The sequence below is a fragment of the Eulemur rufifrons genome, chromosome 5 (genome assembly GCF_041146395.1).
Source record: "Eulemur rufifrons isolate Redbay chromosome 5, OSU_ERuf_1, whole genome shotgun sequence".
In the NCBI taxonomy this organism is placed as follows: Eukaryota; Metazoa; Chordata; class Mammalia; order Primates; family Lemuridae; genus Eulemur; species Eulemur rufifrons.
In genome coordinates this window covers 42,396,036-42,414,935 of record NC_090987.1, presented here as the reverse complement: position 1 = coordinate 42,414,935, position 18,900 = coordinate 42,396,036, and the positions used below count along the sequence as shown (strand labels likewise).

Genomic DNA, 18,900 nt, shown 5'->3' with positions numbered 1-18,900 from the left:
CAAAATATTACTGAAATAAATTTTAAAGCTCTAAGTATATCCTGTGTTCATGGATTAGAAGCTTTAATATTGTTAAGATGGCAATACTACCCAAAGCAATCTACAGATTCAATGCAATTGCTACCAAAATTCCAAAGATCTTTTTTGCAGAAATGGAAAATCCAATCCTCAAATTCATATGGAACTGCAAAAAGCCTTGAATAGCTACAACAATAATGAAGAAGAACAACAAAGTTGGAGGACTCAAACTGCCTGATTTCAAAATTTGCTACAAAGCTATAGTTATCAAAACAATGTGGTATGTACTGGCAAACAGACCAAAGGAACAGAACTGAAACTGAATCCAGAAATAAATCCACACATCTATAAGTCAACAGATTTTCAACAAGGATGCCAAGACTATTTAAAGAGGAAGAATAGTCTCTTCAACAAATGGTGGCAGGACAACTGATTATCAAGTACTCAACATCATTAGTCATTAGGAAAATGAAAATTAAAACCACAGTAAGACACCGCTACATACCCACCACAGGGGCTATAACCAAGAAAAGGAAAATATCAAGTGTTAGCAGAGATCTGAAGAAACCAGAATCCTTGTGCAATGCCGGTAGGAATGTAAAATGGTGAAACCATTGCAGAAAACAGTTTGGAAGTTTCTCAAAAGTTAAACATAGAATTACCATATGACCCAGAAATTCCACTTCTAAATATATACCCCAAAGAATTGAAAACAGGTATGCCAACAAATACTTGTACACAAATGTTCAAGCAGCGCTATTCGCAATAGTTGAAAGGTGGAAACAGCCTAAACATTCATCAATAGATAAATGGCTAAACAATATGCAGTATCTACATTCAAAAGAATATTGTTCAGTCATAAATGAATGAAGTACTGATACATGCTACAATATGGATGAACCTTAAAAACATTCTGCTAAGTGAAAGAAGCCTAACAGAAAAGGTCACATATTGTAAGACGCCATTATATATGAAATATCCAGAACAGATAAATTCAGAGACAGAAAGGAGACTGGTGTTTGCCAGGGACTAGGTAGAGGGGGAAATGGGAAGGAACAGCTTAACGGATACAGGGTTTTCTTTTGTGGTAGTGAAAATGTTCTGGGACTAGAGGAGGTAGTTGTACAGCATTTTGAATGTACTAAATGCCACTGAATTGTATCCTGTTTTTTTTTTTTTTTTTTTTTTTTTTTTTTTTTTTGAGACAGGATCTCACTCTGTCAGCCAGGCTGAAGTTGCATGGTGCGATCATAGCTCATTGTAGCCTTTAACTCCGGGGCTTAAGCAATCCTCCTGCCCTGGCCTCCAAAGTAGCTGGCACTACAGGCATGTGCCACCACACCAACTAAGTTTTTTATTTTTGTAAAGATGACATCTTGCTTTGTTGCCCAGGATGGTCTCAAACTCCAAGTCTCAAACAATCCTCGCACCTTGGCCTTCCAAAGTGCTGGGATTACAGCCATGAGCCACTGCACTTGGCCTGTATTGTACACTTTTAAATGGTTAATTTTTCGTTATATGAATTTCACCTCAATAAAAAAAATATAGAAAGGAAAAGCTGGTAGAAATATAAAAGGGGCTATGAGGAAAAAAAAAAACACAATCATAATGGGAACTTTAAAAACACATGTTTTAAAATTTGACACATTAAAAGAGACAAAAAATTACATTAGAAAATTGATCAACTGTTTTTCTTCCAAACATCCAAAAAGATGTTAAGTAAAAAAATCTACACAATTTTCAAATGCCCATGTAACAGTAAAAACAAAATAAAAATGCATTATGAACTAAGCCAGAAAAAAAAATCATTAAAAAATCCAAAAAGCAGAAATCTTGTAATAGTTTCTGATCACAATATAAAAAAAAATTAGTAATTACGACAAAAAATAATTATTTCCTACCTCTGTCCACTAAAATGATCTACAAACATAGACCGACCCAATAGTAGTGAGTACTGATAGCACCGTTTTAGTCCCTAAATGTCATACACAAAAAGGAACTGGGGTTCCTTGGAAAATGGGTGTTTGCAGGTATTGGATAAAAAATGATCCTGCAAAACCTATGCATACCAAAAAGCAAGGATGCCATCCAAGACTACTATAATAGGGTAGTGCCTAAACTTGAATAGCTTCCCACTAGCCTCAAGTGAGCATCAATAAGAATAGTGCAATTAACACATATTAAATATATTAAAATTCATGAGTTCATAAATATATTTAAAAAATTCACTGGTCACCTTTGGAAGATGCTGGGTAAATAACTCACTGTTCTGAAAATTGATAAAGAATTAAGTATTCAACCTTTCTTTTATAACCTATACCTCAAGGAAATCGTATAATTGATGAGAAAAAGTTTCTCTCCATGGTAGCAGTCTAGTTAACTAATGAAGGAGTAATGATAAAAATAGATGATCACCACTGCAAACTCCTAAAGAAGCAAAAGATCTAGAAAACCATCATCAGTGGCTGCTAACATCACAAAAAGAGACAGCGAGACTCTCTATGCCTGCTGGTGTCTAAACACTACTACTGACAAGTATTCTTGCAAAAGTCCTACCTGAAACAGATCAAGCCTCTGGATCTAACTTTCAGTTTGAAGTACTACAAAGGACAGAGCAACATGGTAAATGACATCAGCAGATGAAATCAGCAAAATTCAGAATGGGAAATATTCAAAGGGCAAAACACTTGGTTTCTTCAATCACAAACAAACATAACAACAAATTACAAAGAACAAAAAAGGGAAGAGGAATATATAGATTAAGAGAAACTTAAGGAACATACTAACGCAACACAACTTGCATATTTTGGATTCTAATTCAAGCAAAATAAATGCAATAAAAACAATAAATTATGAGACTACTAGAGGAATCAGCACTGACTAGAGATTTTACAATATTAAATAATTGTCAACTTTTTTCCATCTTTAATAATGATACTGTGATTATGTTAAAAAGAGTCCTTACCTTTAAGAGATACCAAAATATTTACAAATTATTGCTGTGATGCCTGAGATTTGCTTCAAAATAACTCAATATCAGAGGACTGGGGAGGGGAGGAGGGAATACAAAATAAAACAGGACTAGCTATCATCAGATTAAGATTTTTGAAGCTGGATACATAGGAGTCATTGTAGTATGGGTTGAACATTCTTAATCCAAAAATCTAAAATCTCAAATGCTCCAAAATCTGAAACTTTTTGAGCACTGATGTGACACTCAAGAGGAAATGCTCATTGGAGCACTTCAGATTTGAGATACTCAACTAATAAGTATATATAATACAAATATTCCAAAATTTAAAATGTGAAATGCTTCTAGTCCCAAACATTTTGGATCACGGATACTCAACCTATATTCTACCTTGGTATACGTCTGAAATTTTCCAAAATAAAATCTTAAAGAAAACCAAAAAAACAATAAATAGTTTTTTAAAAAAGACTTTTAAAAATGGTTAAATTATAAAATTTGTCCTTTTGCATTTCAATCTGAAGAATCACAGATAAACTTTCTAGATGAAAAGCCTATGACTTCAGTTAAAATTTTCATTCCTCCATGACATTTTGATCATTTTTGTTAAGCCTCTATGGCCTGAACTTTTGGAAGCTTTCTCTGTAATTGCAGCCTTATTGATACACTAGTCTGGGTGTTGGCAAACTTCAGGCCTACAGCCTGTTTCTACACAGACCTAAAGCTAAGAATGGTTATTTTCATTTTAAAGGGTTATAAAAAGTAAAAGACTATGCAACAGAGATTATATGTGGCCTAAAATATTTACTACTATTCGATTATGTTTGGGAAGTCATTTCTTATACATATGAAGAAGCTTCTGTCCACTAGTGTACACACAGGATATTCAATTAGGGAGTAACAGTCATGACTCTGCCAGAAGCCCAGCATCCCAAACTAAAAGAAATTTATACTCAAGGGACCTGAAAGTTCTTAAAGACCAGAAAAGATTAATGTAAAAATTATAATTCTTTTTTTACCATAACATGCCTTTATATGTATGTTGAAGCTCACATAAGTTGTTTGCATTATTTTAGTGCACATAAGCTTTGATTTACATTTAAGTTCAAAACTAAAGGAAGCATTGAAAAAGGATCAACTGATTAATAAGAAACCATGCTATAAATTTTCCTTAACTTTCACTGATATCTAAAAATAGATTCAGCTAAGAACCATTGTTGATAAGTACATGGTCGATGGTCTCTGTCTTGAAAGCAAGCAGTTTAAACCTTAATCATACACAGAAGATCACAAATTTAAAAGAATTTTAGAATTGGAAAGATTTACAGAAGTAATCTAATCTCCTTGGTCTACAGATAGAGAAGGAAGATAAAAAGACTTTTACACAGCTAATGAGCTATTTAAACAGGCTTAGAAAAACAATTTAAAGAAATCAAGTATGAGGCTTTCCTACTTCATATACAGAGGTTACTTTCTTGGTTATACTAAGATCTATTTTAAGCCTGGTCCCTGAGAAATAAGATTGTGCAACACTCCTCAGCTAAGAACCAACAGGAGATCCTAATTTCTGTTTCCTTAGTCACAAAAACTGACCCTGACCTCTCTCCACAGAATTACAGCTAATCATCAAGCCTCATGGGGCCCAAACTATGTTCCCATCTGTGACTAAGGTTAAAATGGACTCCCCCACCCACCCCCGCCCAATTTTTCCTGAGATATCTGGCAACTTCCATGCATATCTATTTTGATTAGGTAGTATGGATGCTGCTGCTAATAGAAACAGAAAATAGAAAAATATGTGAGAAGTGGGTAAAGCCAGGCATCTTTTTGAAAACAAACTAAATTTTATTATCATTTGAAAATTGCTCCTTTATTCACTGTTATACTCAATCTTCTACCTTTTAGATTCACAAAGACTGTCAATATCTCTAGTTCTAACCTTCCCAAATACCTAATTTTTAATTTGTAATGGGATTCTATTTCTGCAACCGAGCTTCTATTTCTCCCAACAATGCATGAGGAATTCCTAGGTTTTAATAGTGATAATCCTCTTTGCCTGGATTAGTCTCACACTTTGAGTAAGACCTTTATGAATTAGGCAAGCTTTTAAATTAAGTTTTCAGTTAATTTAGCTGTAAAACTGAAAGAATATCCACATTACCTACCTCACAGGGATGCCTGTGAGAGTGAAGAATTACAATGTGCTACAAATGTAGGCATTATCCTGAAAGAGAAAGAATGCTAACCATTTCTGGTTTCATCAAAGTCATTTATGAAGGCAATGTGATCAAAAATGTATTAACTTATACTTAAAAATAATTAAGATGGTAAATTTTATGTTATTTGGGTTTTTTTAACCATAATTAAAAAATAAATTAGAAAAATTACTTTCCATTGACAGATGAGTGGATAAACAAAATGTGGCATACACATACAATGAAATATTGAGCCTTAAAAAGGAAGAAAATTCTGACATATGCTACAACAACATGGATGAACCTTGAAGACATTATGCTAAGTGAAGCAAGTCAGACACAAAAGGACAAACATTGTATGATTTCACTTACATGAGGAACCCAGAGCATTAAGTTCATAGAGGAAGTACAATGGTGGTTATCCAGGACCAGGGGGAGGGGAGAATGAAGTTATTGTTTAAATAGGTACAGAGTTTCAGTTTGGGATGATGACAAAGTTCTATATACGGATACTGGTATGGTTGCACAACAGTGTGAATGTATGTAACGCCACTGAACTATACACTTAAAAATGGTTACAACAGTGAATTTCAAGTAATGTACATTTTACCACAATAAGAAAAAACATTACCTTGAAGGTCTCCAATCATCTCAGAATCATGACCCCTGTCTCTTCGTTCAGCTTCTAATATAGCTTGCAGCTGGTAATAATCCTTGTCCGTTTGTGACTTGGAATTCTCTAAAATTCTATTTCTCTCCTGCAATTCTCTGTTCAGGGACTCTAGCTGACTAATTGACTTGCTCATCTCTGTGTGACTCTTCCTTAATCTTACTGCTGTGTCCGATTCTGTCCTAAGTAAGTCATTGGCTTCTTCTAGCTATTTAAAAAAGAAAGCAAGACAATAGGTTTCTGACCAAGGTAGAACCAAACTTGTTTTAATTAACCATAATTTTTAAAAAAGGAACCTCCTTTGGAAATCTTACCTGCTTTTGTAATTGTGCCAGCTTCTCATTAGCAAGCTGTGAATTCTGACTTACTTTCTTTAAGTCTTCCAATTGATCCTTTAATGTAGAAACTAGAAAATGAAATAATATTTTTGTTAGGGGAAACATAAATTCCTTTTAAAAAGTGACATTTGGTGATATATATTAGGTCATTAAAGTCAGCCACATTAGGTCCACTCCCGCAGCCAAATCCCATCTTGGAAGTACCTATATTTTAAATTCATAAAAAAATAGAGCTTCATTTTATAATATGGAGTGCAAAAACAGATTTGTTCTCACTGCTGTTAATACTGTAAATTCTTTTATTTCCTTTAATATAAATCTATTAGTGTTGTATTGTAAAGCTAGTTTTAATATTATTGATTTTTTAATAGAATTACTTGAATAGTTCAATATTTTAATAATGATATATAATTTAAAAGGTTCCAAACTGTAGATAGTAGAGAATGAGTCTTTCTCCCTTCATTTCGTCTTCTGGTCCTTCTGTGTCTCCTGCTTAACTAACTCCCTCACATATATATTTAATTTAAGCATATATAAACAATCACTCTTGTTTTAAACACAAATGATCTGTATTTTGTTTCTGTCATTTAAAGATAACTCTTAGAGATTCTTTTATAACAGTACATAAGGAGATGCTTTATTCTTCTATAAGCCACATAATATTCTACCACATAGATGTACCAAAATTTATATCATTAATTACATTTATGTTGTTTATACTTTTTGCCATTTTAAACAAGGCTACAATGAACAGGCTTGTGTATACATCAGTTTGTATATATGCAAGTATATATGTAAAATAAACTCCTATAAATGAAATCACTAGATCAAAGAGTGTAGAAAGCTATTTTAAATGTATTTCTAACATTGGTATTAGAACACATGAAACTCTAGCTTAGTAGTTCTCAAATGTCCCTTCTTGTTAGAAGTGCCTAGGCGGCTTGTAGAAAATACTGATGCCCAGGCCACCCATCTAGACCAATTAAATTAGTATTTGTGGAGTATTCTTTAAAGCTTCCCAGGAGATTCCAATATGCAAACAAAGACGACAAGCACTATTCTAGTTAAACATTACTTACTACTGACTTTAATATGTTATAAATTTAACTTGGGATCTGGGTTATTTAGCTCATAAAGTGTCTTAGAATTGTGGCTTCATACATATATCATGGGCACTACACTTTAAGAAAACCTCATAATAAAGAACTCAAGAATAGTGTTAGAAATACCAGCATTTTTCAAAAGAAATAACAATTTACCTTCATTTTCTACGTTTCTCCTCTTCTCATTTTCCTGTTCAGCTTTTCTTTGGTACTCATTAATTCTATGCTGCAGCAACATTTTCTCCTTCTCTATTTGAGACACTGTAGATTCTAGATTTCTTCTTTGATTTCCCTGAAATTATAATGTTAACACCATTGCAATTAATACTCTTGTCTTTTATTTAAGGGAGTACTTAGTTCTTAAAAACAAAATCAACAACAAAAAAAACCCAGACAAAAACCTAAGATGGATTTTATTTATTTATTTTTTTTGCAAAACTAGACAGTACCTTCTAATAATGACAACTTTCTTTTTTTTTTTTTTTTTAAGAGATGGGGTCTCACTCTGTCACCCAGGCTGGAGTGTAATGGCACAGTCATAGCTCACTGCAACCTCCAACTCATGTGCTTGAATGATCTTCCCACCTCAGCCTCCTGAGTAGTGCACAGCTAATTTAAAAAAATTTTTTGTGGAGACCAGGCCTCCACTCCTGGCTTCAAGGAAGCTTTGGCCTCCCAAAGTGCTGAGATGACAGGCGTGAGCCACCGCGCCCAGCCAACAACTTTTTAATAACAGAAGTTGCTTGCCTTATAAGAGATAGTCAGAATCTCCTTATTTGAACTAGCTATGTAGAATTTTCAGAGCCTTTTGAATCCATGAATTTAAAGTACAACCTATGAAACTTACTTTTTCAAATTAAAAGTTGTTTTCCTAGTTTAAGACAATCATATTGCCAATATTTTGGTTTATTAACAATCCTAAATTTAAGGTATAAAATATGAAAGGATCAGGTAATTATTACATATTTAAGTGATGCAAAGCTCAAGTGGTACCAAATGGTACTGAGTGCGCAGTGAATTTATCAGTTCCTCTGTCTCCCTCAATCCTCTCCCTGTCTCAACAACTTGCTAATCTTTTCTAAGATGTTCTATATATTAATATCTACCCACTAATGTGAATTAAAAAGTAATCAAGGAAATATTTATTTTAGAAAAAGAAACCACAAGGGAGAGGAGGGTTAAAATACCCAAATTTTCAGAACTTAAAAAAATCTTATCTTCTGTTTCTGTGCTACTACCACCAGCATATCTTGTTTCTGATGCTTCACTTTTATCTTTAAGACTCTACATTGGGAAAACCTTTTTTACAGTATGCTTTTTCTGTGCTCTTCCATCTTTAAAGAAAAATTTTACATATATCATTCAAGGTATTTCCAATCCTAAGATTTTATTCTTTTAGCTCATTTTAAAATTTTTACATAATTGTGCATTCACAAAAAGTTGCAAAGATAGTACAAAGAGGTCCTATGTACCCTTCCATTCAGTTTCCAATAGTTACATTATATGTATTAATAATAATAGTATACTAACAAAATCAACAAATTGATACTGGCATGAAGCGTGTATAGTTGTCATTTTACCACTTGTGTAGATTCATGTAAGCACCGCCGCAATCAAGATACAGAACTGTTTCATCACCACAATGATCTCCTTCCAGTCATTACCTATAGCCACTCACCCCTGTTCTCTCACCCATACTCCTGGCAAACAATGGTCCTCCATGTCTAAAATTTGTCTTTTTAAGAATGTTATATAAATGGAACCATACAATATGACTGACTGACTGTCTCATTTGTTTGTTTGTTTGTTCTGGATCTGGGGACTCTTCTATAGATTTTTTTTTTTTTTTTTAAATAGAGACAGGGTCTCACTCTGTTGCCCAGGCTGGAGTACAGCAGCGCAATCATAGTTCACTGCAGCCTGAAACTTCTGTGTCCAAGGGATCCTCCTACCTCAGCCTCCTGAGTAGCTGGGACTATAGTTGTGCTCTACCATGCCTGGCTAATTTTTCTTATTCTTTTATTTTTTTGTAGAGATGCGGTCTTGCTATTAATATGTTGCCCAGGCTGGTCTCAAACTACTGGCCTCAAGTGATCCTCCTGCCTTGATGTCCCAAAGTGCTGGAATTACAGGAGTGAGCTACCACCCATGGCCCAATATGACTTTTTGAGATTGGATTCTTAAAATTCAGCATAAAGCCCTTAAAATCCATCCAAACTGTTGTATGTATCTATAGTTCATTCCTTCTTGTGGCTGAGTAGTACTCCATGGTACAAATAGAGCAAAATTTGTTCAACCATTCACCCATAGTAGGACATTTTGGTTGTTTTCAGTTTTTGCCTGTTACAAATAAAGCTGCTACGAATGGTAGTATACAGGTTTTTGTGAGGATGTAAGTTTTCATTTTTCTGGGTAAAGGCCGAAGAGTGTAATTGCTGAATAACATGGTGGTTGCATGGTTAGTTTTTCAGAAAATGGCCAAATGGTTTTCCAGAATGTCTACTCCATTTTATGTTTCCATGTGCAATGTACAACTGACCTAGTTTTTCCACATCTTTGACAGTTTGAGTATTGACACAATTTTAAATTTTATTTGTTCTAATGGTTACAGAGTGACATTTCATGGTAGTTCTAATCTGCATTTTCCAAATGGCTAATACTATAAATGTTTTCATATGCTTGCCATCCATATTCTTTTGGTGAAATCTATGCACATTCATGTCTTTTGTGAATTTTCAAACTGGATTATTTACTGTTGAGCCTTGAGAGTTCTGTAAGTATTCTACATAAGAGTCCTTTGTGAGATGCATAGTTTGCAAATTCCCCCACCCCCATAGCTTGTCATTTCTTCCTCTTAACAGGGTCTTTCACAGAGCAACTGTGGTTAATTCTGATTAAGTCAAATTTATTCAATTTTCCTTCATTTCATGGTGTCATGTCTAAGAACTCTTTACCAAGCTGTAGGTCCCAAAGATTTTCCTCTATTTTTTCTAAAAGTTTTATACTTTCATATTTACATTTTAATCTATGAACCATTTTAATTTTGGCTTAAGGCGTGAGACTTATATTGAGGTTCATATTTTGTCTAAAAGATATGTAATTGCTCCAGTACCATTTGTTGGAAGGACTATCCTTCCTCTACTGAATTACTTTTGCACCTCTGTCAAAAATAAACTGACTGTAATTGTATGGAGCTATTTCTGTGTTTTCTATTCTGTTCCATTTATCTATATGTCTATCCTTCAGTCAGGATCATGCAGTCTTGATTACTGCAGTTATACGATTTTTCTACTTAAACCATCATGTCATCTGAACAAAGTATCTGGACAGTTTTATTTCTTCTGATCTGTATGCTTTTTATTACCTTCTCTTGCCTTATTGTCTTGGCTACAACTTCTAGTGCTGGTTGAAGAATAGTGGTGAGAGTGGACATCTTTCTTTTGTGATAGAAAAGCATTCACTCTTTCACTGTTAAGTATGAAGTGAGCTGTAGGTTTCGTGTACATACTTTTTATCAAGTTGAGCTTTCTGAGAATTTTAACCATGAGTGCGTGTTAAATTTTGTCCAATGCCTTCAACTGATAGGATCATATGATCTTTCTTAAGCCTGTTAATATGGTGGATCATACTGACTGATTTTCAAGTATTAAATGAGCCTTGAATCTCTGGAATAAACCACAGTTGGGTACAGTATCTTTTTACATATTGCTGAATTCTATTTTGTCAATATTTCATCAAGGATTTTTGTGTTTATATTCATGAGAGATACTGGTCTATAGTTTCCTTTGTAATACTGTCTTTGATTTTGGTATTACGGTAACAATGGCCTCATAAAATGAACTGGGGAGTTTTCTTGCTTACATTTTCTGGAAGAGATAGTGCAGATTTGGTGTTAGTTTTTCTTAAAAATTACACTTGATAGAAGTCTCTAGTGAAACCATCTGTTTGTGGAGATTACATTTTTTGAAGAGTTTTACAACTATTGATTCACTTTCCTTAATAGTTACATGGGGCTATTGAAATGATCTATTTCACATTGTGTGAGACGTGTTAGGTTATATTAATATTTTTTGAGGAATCAGTCCATTTCATCTAAATTTCTCAATTGTGTTTAGAATTGTTTGTAATATTCCTTTATGATCCTTTTGATATCTATAGAGTCTGTAGTGATGTGCCCTGTTTCATTCCTGATTTGGTAATTTGTGTCCTTTTTCCTTTGTCAGTCTTGTTAGAGGTTTATCAATCTTGTTTATCTTTTCAAATAGCTAGCTTTTTGTTTCACTGATTTTCTCTACAGTTTTTCTCTTTTCTATTTCATTGATCTCTGCTCTTATCTTTACTTTTCCTTCCTTCTGCTTGCTTTGGGTTTATTTTGCTCTTATTTTTCTAGTTTCTTGAGGTAGAAACTTAAAATTATTGATTTCAGATTTTTCTGCTTTTCTAAACAAGCATTTAGTGCTATAAATTTCCCTTTCAGCACGATGTGATAACAGTTGCACCTCACAAATTTTGATTAAATCTTTTCAAAGATGAAAGGTCATAACCATTTTAAGATAACAGCTTTAGGAGACATAATTAACATTCCAAGTTATTTTTTCATTCTCTTGAGACTTCCTCTTTTATCTACAGATTATTCAGAAGTGTGTTGTTTGGTTTCCACATGTTGCATATTTTTTTTGTTATCTTTCTGTTATACATTCTCTAATTTGATTACGTTTTGGTCAGAAAACACTATGATTTGATTTTTTTTTTTTTTTTTGAGACAGAGTCTCACTCTGTTGCCCAGGCTAGAGTGAGTGCCGTGGCGTCAGCCTAGCTCACAGCAACCTCAAACTCCTGAGCTCAAGCAATCCTCCTGTCTCAGCCTCCCGAGTAGCTAGGACTACAGGCATGCACCACCATGCCCGGCTAATTTTTTCTATATATATTTTTAGCTGTCCATATAATTTCTTTCTATTCTTAGTAGAGATGGGGTCTCGCTCTTGCTCAGGCTGGTCTCGAACTCCTGAGCTCAAACGATCCACCCACCTCGGCCTCCCAGAGTGCTAGGATTACAGGCGTGAGCCACCGCGCCCGGCCAGAAAACACTATGATTTTAATGCTTTTAAACTGATTTGCTGTATGGCTTAGGATGTGGTCTATCTTGGTATTTTTTCCTTAAGCACTTGAAAAGAATGTGTATTCTGCTGTTGTTAAGTAGAGGGTTCTATAAATGTTGAATAGATCCTATTGGTTGATGCAATGGTTGAGTTCTCCTATATGTTTGCTAATTCTCTGCATAGAGAGGGGTGTTAAAAGTCTCTAACGATAATTGTAGATTTGTGCTTTTGCTTCACATATTTTGTAGCTCTGTTGTTTGATGTATACACATTTAGAATTACTATTAGTATTTCTTCTTGGTAGATTGACCTTTTATTATTGTGCAAATGTTCCTCTCTGCCACTGGTAATTTTCTTTGCTCTGAAGTTTACTTTATTTGGTATCATTAGTAATATTGCCACTGCTGCTTTCTTTTCATTAATGGTTATATGCTATCTTTTCCATCCTTTTACTTTCAATTTGCCTATATTATTATATTTGAAGAGTTTCTTGTAGCAGCATAAAGTACAGGATTTTTAAAACATCTATTTTTACAACCTCATTTGATTGGTGTCCCATTTAATTTCCATTTAATGTAATTATTGGTATGTTACGGTTACGTCTGCCATTTTTTGGTCTGATCTCTGTTGTTTCTCCATTTTCTCTTTCCTGCCTTTCTGTGGGTTACTTGAACATTTTTAAGAATTCCTTTTTATCTACCTGTGCTGTTTTTGAGTGTATCTCCCTGTATTGCTTTACAGTGGCTGCTCTAGGTATTATATAGATACATAGCACCTCACAGTCTACTGGTGTTGGCATCTTGCCAGTTTGGGTAAAGTGTAAAAAGTCTTACCTTTCTTTATGACTTATTACCCTCTTGTTTATAACTGTCTTAAATATTTACTCTACATACACGGAGAACCATAACAGACAGCGTTATAAATTCTGCTTCAACTGTCAAATATAAAAAATTCAAGAGAAGGAAAGTGTACTGTCTGTACCCATATTTTACTGTGTTCCTTCTTTTTTCCTGATAATGCAAGATTCCTTCTTTTACCATTTTCTTTCTATTTAGAGAAATAGAACACGCTCTTAGTTTTCCCTCATCTGAGAATGTCATGATTTTCGTTTTATTTAGGAAGAATGTTTTACTGAACATAGAACTCTGAATTGATATTTCTGGGGTTTATTTAGCACCTGAAAAATGTGCAGCTTCCTTCTGGCCTCCATAGTTTCTGATAAGAAATTTGCTGTCACTTGCAAAGTTCTTTCCCTTCAGGTAAGGTTAAGATTTACATAAGATTTATGTATTTTAAGATTTCTTCTTTGTCATTAGTTTTCAGAAGTCTGACAACTGTGTCCTAGTGTAGATATCTTTGGGTTTATTCTTTTTGTGGTCCACTAAGCTTCCTGTAGGTTTGTGTCTTTTGCCAAACTTGTGGAATTTTCAGCCATCATTTCTTCCCACCCCCCTTTCTTTTCTCCTTCAGCAATTCCTATGACATAATGTTAGAACTTTATTGTTATAGTTCCACAGGTCTCTGAAGCACTGTCATTTTTTTTCTAACCATTTTCTTCCTGTTGTTCAGACTGGGTAATTTCTATGGTTCTATCTTCAAGTTCTCTGATTTTTTTTTCCTCTGCATTGCTCACTCTGCTGCTGAGGCCATCCACTGAGATTTTTTTTTTTTTCAGTTATTGTAATTTTTGGTTGATTCTACGTTATATCATCTATGACTCTGCTAAAACTTTCTATTTCTTCGCTGAGACTTTCTATTTTTTCACTTGTTTCAAATATATTTGTAGTTGTTCACTGAAACATATTTATAATAGTTCCTTTAAATACTTGTCAGATAATTCTCACATGTGTGTTATCTCCGTATCTGTTTATTGTCTTTCCTCATTCTGGTTGAGATTTTCCTAGTTCTCACTATGATGAGTAACTTTCTATTCAAATGTGAGTATTTTGCATATTATCTAATATTCTGGATCTTATTTAAATCCTATTTTACCAGGTCTCCTCTGACACTGTTCTGGTGGAACTAAGGGGATGCTGCCTCATTTCTGCCAGGTAGAGGTAGAAGTTCACATTATCCACTTAGCCTCTTGACACCTGAGGTTGGGGGAAGCAGACCCTCATTACTGCGGGGTGGAAGTGGGAGTTCTGGTACCCCACTAAGCCTCCACTGATTATACCAGGTCTGGGGGAGGGTGAGAAGGTACCTTATTACTGCTCCTTATGTGGTCTCAATATATACTGTGTTATGGAGCGGGGCTTGTATTTTCAGTGGTAAAAGTTCTGACTCCTTCCTATGCCTCGTCTGACACCACCCCAGCAGGCAGATTGAGGGGTGCCTCATTACTGTCAGGTGGAAGTGGAAGTCTAGACTCCCTATAGGGCCTCTGCTATACTGTCTGGGGAGAGGGGAGACGTTTGTTACTACCCTGAGGAAATGAAAATCCCTTTACTGGGCCTTCCTCTGACACCACCCTGATTGGGGGTTGGGGTGTGTTACAGCATGACAGAGGAGGAAGTCTAGGCTTTCCACTCAGCCTTTGCTGGTGGGATTGGGCTACATTTTTCCTTCCTTGGTCCTTAGACTAGAGAAAGTGGCTTTTCTTGGGGCTTTTGGTGTTTCCAGGTTACAGGCCTCCTCCAACACCCATATATCTCATTTATCTTGGATATATGCAGGGAAAAAAACAAACCAACCCCCAAACCCTTGAGCATTCATTTCTGTGATGTTTCTCAGGACCCAAGTGCCCTAGGCTGGTCTGCTTTCTTTTGTTCACCTTTCAGAATCTGTTTGTTTTATATTTAATGTCTAGGGTTTTTAGCTGCACTTAGTGGGAAGAATAGGAAAAGTACTTTTACTCTTATCTTTCCAGAGGTGGGACCATTCTAATTTTATCACTAATACCTCTCTCTTTAATTTGAATTTGGAAAGATGAATAAATTAAATCTAGCACACTTGAATTTTATCTATGTTTTAGAAATAAAATAAAGAGTGTAAGACATGCAAAAAGAATTCCTTCAACACTCAGAGTCAAATATATAGTGCTATGGTTAAGTACATACTAACAAATAAATGGCAAGGTGGTAAAACGCTATCTAAATCTTCATGGATGACTATATGCATATCCAAAGCTACAAATGAAAGAAAGCAAACCACTGAAGGTACCATTCTTTCAGGGGAAAAAAAAAACTAAGACAGCATAAAAACTATCACAGAGATTAAATCTAAAAGGACAAAAGAAGTAATACATTAGAGGAAGACTATAGAGAGTGAGTGTATTTCTTTTCACGGGACTCTTCATACACACGGTGGAAAGATGTTTATCTAAGAGGAATGAAAATGTACTTCGTGTTTGCAAACATCCATATGAATCATGAAATGTTTACACTATGTTTCCCTGATAATAAAAAATTTGTTAAGGCCGGGCGCAGTGGCTCACGTCTGTAATCCTAGCACTCTGGGAGGCTGAGGCGGGAGGATCCCTTGACGTCAGGAGTTCGAGACCAGCCTGAGTAAGAGTGAGACCCCGTCTCTACTAAAAATAGAAAGAAATTAGCTAGACAACTGAAAATATATAGAAAAAGTTAGCCAGGCATGGTGGCGCATGCCTGTAGTTCCAGTTACTCAGGAGGCTGAGGCAGAAGGATTGCTTGAGCCCAAGAGTTTGAGGTTGCTGTGAGCTAGGCTGACGACACTGCACTCTAGCCTGGGCAACAGAGTGAGACTCTGTCTCAAAAAAAAAAAAAAAGTGTTAAGTAACCATAGAACACATGAATAGTTCTAAAATCAGTATACTTTCCATTTGATCATGAGATTATGTCAGTGTCAGTCCTTTTAAAATATTTTAAATTGTATTTCCCCCCTTCCCTATTTGTCTGTCAGCTCTTTCTGATATAGTCCGAGATTCAGTTTCTGATCTCTTGCTTCTCTTGTTTCTTTCTCACTTTTCAACTATCAAGAACCACTGAACTGAAGTTTATGTACTAAGATTTAAACATAGTTGTAAAATAAAATTATACAAAGGAAACTAAAGTATAAGCTAATCTGCAACACCTGAACCTGCAGCTCCAATGTGAGGCTTTCATCATAATTCGCTGGTTCTGTTTTGTGTTTCAACCTATAGAGTTCAAATGCAATTTTCTCAGGAAATAAAATAATCTGAAAGGGGGAAAATCTCAAAAGGGAAAACTTCTGATTAGGAAACAAAAAGTACCTCTTCATCCAATTCTTTCATTATCTTGTCTAGTTTTATGTTTGAAGTTCTGTAAAAACAAAAGGTAGATAGATTAGAAATACATTTATTTCCTATTGCCCAGAGATGAACACTTACATTCCTTACTTTTTCATTTAACTACTGTTTATTAACCTTTTTGTGTGCCATGGAGCTCTCTGGCAGTCTGGTGAAGCCTATGGCCTTTTTTCAGATAATATTTTTAAAAACATAAAAAGTTACATATGATTAAAAGAAGCCAATTATATTGAGATACAGTAATAAACTTTTAAAAATATGTATGATTCAGTAATTTTTTTAATATATTAAATCATAAGATCTAGTGGCAGTAATTTCAAAGTAGTGATGAGCATAAATGACAGAGATAACCATAACAACTGTAATATAAGAAAATATCTAATTTCTACTGATAATAAAAAACTCATAACAATTATTATTAATTATGAGTTGCTGCCTATGCTCAGAATTGAAAGAAATGCTAAATTTCAGTTATAAGTTAGAGAAAATACTTTTTCTCATTCAAGTATAAGGACCTTAAATTCTATCTGTAGACGCTTTGGGGGAGTTTAGGGGTCTCAAGTTAAGGATCCCTAAACTTCCTCATGCAATACTTGCTACAACACAAAAATTAGCCATTTAACCTTAAATAAGTAAAGGGAAAGGTGGCATACATCAAATCAGTAAATGTACCATTTGACAACTTGGGCAAAAATTTGAGATGAACTAAAAGTGTATTATCTCCATTACAATTTGTTTTCTTTGGCTCAAAACATAATTCTGAGCTCCAACCATATATATGCAAAGTCTTCACATGGACATCTCATCAAACACTTCATTCAGTATCTCCAAAAATGAACTTACTCCCTCTGCTCCACAATCCTACCCCCAATACAAATATGCTTCTTCTCTAGCAAATGACATCAGCTAGGAAACATCCTTGACTCATCGTCCTCCTTCACCTCTATTTAGCTGAACAACTGCCAAGTGCTACCAATTTACCAGGAAGTTCTTTTTAAACAGCATATTTTGATAATTTCTTAGCTTGCCCAAAAAAGTCCTCCAAGATCTAGACTCTGTGACCTTCCCAGCCACAATGTGGGCTTTTCTTTCCCTTGCATATTACTGGCCAGTCAAGCTCTTACCTCAAGGCTTTCACAGATACCCACTCCCAGGACCCTAACACTTCCTCCTACTCTTCCCGTAATAATTCTCATCGACCTTCCTGGTTCTAGCTTTTTCTGATCTCTGACAATATAGTATCATTTTATTCTTCTCTCCAGCTTAATACATACCACACTTATTGACGATTATTTATTTGTCTTTCTCACCCAATTACAAGGTCCATGTAGATAGGGGCTATGTTTCATTTTGTACTACACTGCTGGCAAGCACATTATCTGACATATTACCTGAAATTTTTGTTGAATAAGTGAATGTACCTAAAATGATTTGAATACAAAGAATTAGACTAGAATCAGTCCTAACTCAATCTGTATGTGGTGGTGGTGGTGGTGGTGGTGGTGGTGGTGATGAACTTCTAGACAAAAATTTGTTTTTACCCTGCCCACTTATTCCAACCAAATTCTTCCAGCTCTTGCTTGAGGAAGAGGCCACAAGTAGGACAAGGAAAGCCAAATTTTAAAAAACAGAGCTAAATTTTTATGGCATAAAGTGTCCAAAGTTCTAATGCATACATGAGATATACATTTCAGAAAGAAGGCGTCAAACATTTGAACTTTCACAAGAAAATAAATGCAAACAAATTAAATAACACTCCACAATCCCTAGCACTAAATTTTTATTTAAAAACACAATTCACCAATTCAATATACAATTTTAAAAAGTCTCGTCTCATTTTATTTCCTTCAGGTTATATATTTTCATATGATTAGTAGCCACTTTAGCGATTCTTATTTCTTCCTCAAATTGATCCCCACCACCACCATACCACCAGTTTGTCATTTGCCTTTTAATTTTGTTTAAAATACTTTTTAGATGTAGAAACTTTTCAATATTTATATAATAGTCTCTACTCAGTTCCTCCCTTTATTTCTGTATTTTATACTTAGAAATTCCTTCCAAATCCTAGAATAAGTTAATTATTTGCTTATAGTCAAGTTTTTTTTTAAGTTTGCATTATACACTTAACTATATAATCTATCAGGAATGGTATAAAGTGAGAATTTTATTTGTTTCCTACCACCCCCTCCACCTGCCCTAGTCACAAAATAACCAGTTTTCCCAATTCTATTTGTTGAATACTTAATCTCTGTGTTACCTT

General features: G+C 34.7%; 1 protein-coding gene across 1 annotated transcript in view; it reads right to left on the bottom strand.

Annotated features, from left to right (window-relative positions):
• The window catches only part of ROCK1 (Rho associated coiled-coil containing protein kinase 1), a 140,303-nt gene that overhangs the window by 38,404 nt on the left and 82,999 nt on the right, over nt 1–18,900 (bottom strand). Inside the window, exons 13-16 of the mRNA XM_069468526.1 lie at nt 16,602–16,650; nt 7,449–7,584; nt 6,166–6,257; nt 5,813–6,059 (exon numbers count right to left, since the gene is read on the bottom strand). Coding sequence (XP_069324627.1) covers nt 5,813–6,059; nt 6,166–6,257; nt 7,449–7,584; nt 16,602–16,650 — 524 coding nt within the window. The remainder of the gene's footprint in view (nt 1–5,812; nt 6,060–6,165; nt 6,258–7,448; nt 7,585–16,601; nt 16,651–18,900) is intronic.